General features: G+C 32.7%; 1 protein-coding gene across 13 annotated transcripts in view; it reads right to left on the bottom strand.

Annotated features, from left to right (window-relative positions):
- Positions 1-4,865, bottom strand: part of Gk (glycerol kinase) — a 170,144-nt gene that overhangs the window by 85,633 nt on the left and 79,646 nt on the right. For 3 of the 13 annotated variants that reach the window (XM_048796333.1, XM_048796338.1, XM_048796341.1), the window contains one exon: positions 1,342-1,428. The exons of 9 other annotated variants lie outside the window; for them this stretch is intronic. In XM_048796333.1, coding sequence (XP_048652290.1) covers positions 1,342-1,428 — 87 coding nt within the window. Of the gene's footprint in view, positions 1-26; positions 1,238-1,341; positions 1,429-4,865 lie in introns of those variants that run through there. One more of the 13 variants, XM_048796337.1, reaches the window with a different exon arrangement.

Below are 4,865 nucleotides of genomic sequence, written 5' to 3'. Positions count from 1 at the left end.
TTTTTTTTTTTTTTTTCCTTCCTTTCCATACCATCATTATGCATCTCAAAATACTCGGGATAATGAAAAGTAACAGAACAGTTTCTAAAAGTGTATGTTTATATTTCTCTATAAATTTAAATTACAGTTCTCATTGCAACATTTAGAGTCTTCTACTAAACATTCCCGAGAAGCAGAAAGAGAACAGACATTTGCTAATTCCATATAGATTTATGTATACAGAATCCCTTAGCACATTAGCACTAATACCAGGATACTGTTAGTACACAAGCGATGATTTGGAAAAAAAAATTATCTTGAGTATACTTGAATATGAAATCTAGTTTTAAATTCTCATGCAAGTAACTCAAATTTTTCATTAAAAGATAATCTAATGTTCTGATATGTAATTTTCATTTCATAACACATAGCACTAAACTGATGATGCCAAGCAAAATAAATACTTCTCAAATTTCTACAAACAGATGTTTCTCCCACATTAATATGTTTAAAATTTGCATTTTAAATCCAGGTCATCATCATATTAACGAAGAGAGATAATTTAACTCTTTCTGTAATCATTATGATTTTATAAAATGTTTTACTTTCATGGAAGCACATAAATAAGAAGCAAGTTGTTTCCATTTAAGCCAGTAATTTGAAGAAAAACTGAGCTATCATCAGGAGCAACTTCCAAAATGACTACTATTTAAATAAACACAGATTATGTTTTGCATTTCATAATATGCTGAGACATTTTACTTTACAAGAATATTCAGTAGCTGTTAATATGCAAAAATAATTCAGTTTTTGTTTAATCTCCAATTTACATAATAAATTTAAAAATTTCAGCTCACCAAATATATTCTTTTAACTAAAATAGAAGTGACTACAAATCTTCTCTGATTTTAGAGTTTTATAAGAACTCTACTAACATGCTCTGGCTTAGAATCTTGCCAGAAATGAACTATCAAGTCTTGTTTAGCAAATTTTCAAAAGTATGAAAAACAATCTATATACTTAATTAATGTCAAAATTACACTTTAACTTTCATCAGTCACTCTGAAAGTCCTTTCATTTAAACATTAACATTTGTACTCTTCCACTTTAACTTATTGATGTAGGTGACAGCAGAATGTAGCCCCTGAAAGAAACTATATACTAAAAATAAAAGTTTAAGCAAAGTCACAGTCCTTAATTCCAATTGTTCCAAAAGATTAATTGATATAATTATATCTTTCATTGATTTTCCAGGTTCCTAAACACAGAAAGAATGAAAAACACTGAAAACTTTCTGCTGAATTATACATAAACACATTAAAGCTAACTAATAACAATTGTCTAATTTAAAGAGTAACTAACCTGAGATGTACCTTGCTCCGATTAACATTACCATGCTACTCACTATAAAAATGCCCAAGGGCAGACTACAGAAGATACTAGGGTCACCTGTGGTCATCCAAGTAGAAGGGAATTCCAGTCAAGCAAACCAAAAGAGAGACACATAATTACAATATTTATGTTAAGAATCACATGATAGCAAAACAAAATAAGTTATAAAAATAGCATATTCATAAAAGCTAGCAAAGAGTTATTACTTTAAATCAAAAATATAATCAATATCAAAGGCTTATGACAGATAACAAACAATACAGAGACCATGCCACAAGTAGCCAAGAACATAATACATATAGACCAACATTAGCCTTCCACTGGCAAAGCCAAAGAGAGCCTATGGAGAACTTTTTGGGAGGCTGATGAGTTTTGGGGTTTTCTCCCCCAAAGATACTAAATGAGCATATTCACTCAAAGTTCAAATTATACATCCTTTGGCTGTCAGAGAAGAGTTATATTAGTCTATTAAAAATGAATTCCAAATCCCTTCTTTGCTAAAACATTGATTCTGTTTCATTTTTTAAATAGATGTTGATGTGTAAGGAAATGTACCTGTAATATATTAATCTACATTTTAAAATTACCCAAGAACAACTATTTTGGTATTTTCTAATCTGACATCTATTGGAATCCCTTTTTTTTTATTATTTTTTTATTTTTATTTATTTAGTTTTTTTTTAATATTTATTTTTTAGTTCTCGGCGGACACAACATCTTTGTTTTGTATGTGGTGCTGAGGATCGAACCCGGGCCGCACGCATGCCAGGCGAGCGCGCTACCGCTTGAGCCACATCCCCAGCCCTGGAATCCCTTTTTTAAAGAACATTCCTTATATATACCCATTTTTTAAATTTAAATATTATATATTTAGGGCTGGGGTTGTTACACAGTGGTAGAGCACTTGCCTAGCATGTGTGAGGCACTGGGTTTGAGTCTCAGCACTGCATATAAATACATAAATAAATAAATATCAACAACTAAAAAAAACTTTAAATACAATAACATTATTAAAATAAAGTTTAAAGAGATTATATATTTAGAATATATAGTACTTTTTTTTTGGTGTTGGGTATTGAACCTAGGACTTCCAAGCTATATCTCTAACCCCTAGAATATTTAATAACTCTTTAAAGAAGAAGCTTATTAAAAAACAACGCCCAAGAGTTGAGGAAGCATAACCATTAGACAGGGGCTTCACTGAAATGTGGTTAAAGATTCTCTGTGGGTGTACTGTGTGATACAGTAAACTAATGACAGTAATTTCTTTGCTTTTCGAGGAAAGGATTTTTCCTCCCTCACCATGCATTTCTTTCCCTGTAGAGGTAATTTTTCATTAGAGGGACATTATCCATTTTCCCTACTTTGTCACTGTTTATGTTATTTTTGTTTTCAAATAAAATAGGGTTTTATTCCCTNTATTGGAATCCCTTTTTTTTATTATTTTTTTATTTTTTATTATTTAGCTTTTTTTTAATATTTATTTTTTAGTTCTCGGCGGACACAACATCTTTGTTTTGTATGTGGTGCTGAGGATCGAACCCGGGCCGCACTGCATGCCAGGCGAGCGCGCTACCGCTTGAGCCACATCCCCAGCCCTGGAATCCCTTTTTTAAAGAACATTCCTTATATATACCCATTTTTTAAATTTAAATATTATATATTTAGGGCTGGGGTTGTTACACAGTGGTAGAGCACTTGCCTAGCATGTGTGAGGCACTGGATTCGATTCTCAGCACCACATATAAATAAGTAAAGGTCCACTGACAACGAAAAAAATATTTTCTAAAAAAGTAAAAAAAAAAAAGGGGGGGGTTACTGGGGTTGTTACACAGTGGTAGAGCACTTGCCTAGCATGTGTGAGGCACTGGGCTCGATCCTAAGCACTACATAAAAATAAATTAATTAAATAAAGGCATAAAAATACAATAATGGGCTGAGGCTATGGCTCAGTGGTAGCGCACTCGCCTGGCATGTGTGAGGCACTGGGTTTGAGTCTCAGCACTGCATATAAATACATAAATAAATAAATATCAACAACTAAAAAAAACTTTAAATACAATAACATTATTAAAATAAAGTTTAAAGAGATTATATATTTAGAATATATAGTACTTTTTTTTTGGTGTTGGGTATTGAACCTAGGACTTCCAAGCTATATCTCTAACCCCTAGAATATTTAATAACTCTTTAAAGAAGAAGCTTATTAAAAAACAACGCCCAAGAGTTGAGGAAGCATAACCATTAGACAGGGGCTTCACTGAAATGTGGTTAAAGATTCTCTGTGGGTGTACTGTGTGATACAGTAAACTAATGACAGTAATTTCTTTGCTTTTCGAGGAAAGGATTTTTCCTCCCTCACCATGCATTTCTTTCCCTGTAGAGGTAATTTTTCATTAGAGGGACATTATCCATTTTCCCTACTTTGTCACTGTTTATGTTATTTTTGTTTTCAAATAAAATAGGGTTTTATTCCCTATTTATACTGACTGCTAAGGCTTGGATATGAGGTGTCCCCCAAAAGCTCTTGTGTTAATTTAGGAATGTCTGGAGGTGTGAAATGATTGGATTGTGAGATCAGTAACCTAATCAGTCCATCCTAGTTTGAATGGACTGTGTGGTACCTGTACCCACGAGGAAGTGTGGCTGGAGGAGGTGGGTCACTGGAGACATGCCCTGGAAACATGCATCTTCCCTGTGGCCCCTTGTGACTCTCTTTGCTTCCTAACTCAGCTGGGATCTGAGCAGCTTTCCTCTGCTGGGCCCTTCCTTCATGGTGTGCTACCTCACCTGGGGCCCAGAGCAATGGAGGATCAACCAAAGACTGAACCTCTGAAACCATGAGCTCAAAATAAATTTTTCCTGGGCTGGGGTTGTAGCTCTGTGGTAGAGTCCTTGCCTACCGTGTGTGAGGCACTGGGTTTAATTCTCAGCACCACATAAAAATAAATAAATAAAATAAAGGTACTGTGTCTATATACAACTAAAAAAATATTAAATAAAATAAATTATTCCTCGTCTAAGTGGTTCTTGTAGGATATTTTTGGTCACAGCAATGAAAAGCTGAATAAAACAGAGACCATATTTTAATTAGATTTTAGAAAAGGAAAATCTATGTTCTGGTTCTCTTACAGCAAGTTATAAGATATGCTAAGGTACAACATCTGATTTTTGGATATTCCTACAGTGAATTCTATTTTGAAAAGATCTGAAGATTATCTATATTCAGGAGTTGCTATTTATTTATAATGTTAATGAAGCTATTTCTCTTTTGGTGGAATATATACATGTTTATATATTACATATATGCTTATATCACTCATATATGTATATATAGTGTTAATGAAACTATTTCTCATTAATTCCACCAAGAGAAATAACTTCATTAAAAATATCCCACCTAAGTTGATAGTAACTCTTGGATGCAGATAAGTCTAAGATTATCATATATATATATATATATATATATATATATATATATATATATATATATA

The sequence above is a fragment of the Marmota marmota genome, unplaced genomic scaffold (assembly GCF_001458135.2).
Source record: "Marmota marmota marmota unplaced genomic scaffold, marMar, whole genome shotgun sequence".
NCBI classification, from domain to species: Eukaryota; Metazoa; Chordata; class Mammalia; order Rodentia; family Sciuridae; genus Marmota; species Marmota marmota.
The sequence above is the reverse complement of the archived record's forward strand: the minus strand, read 5'-3'. Positions and strand labels throughout refer to the sequence as shown.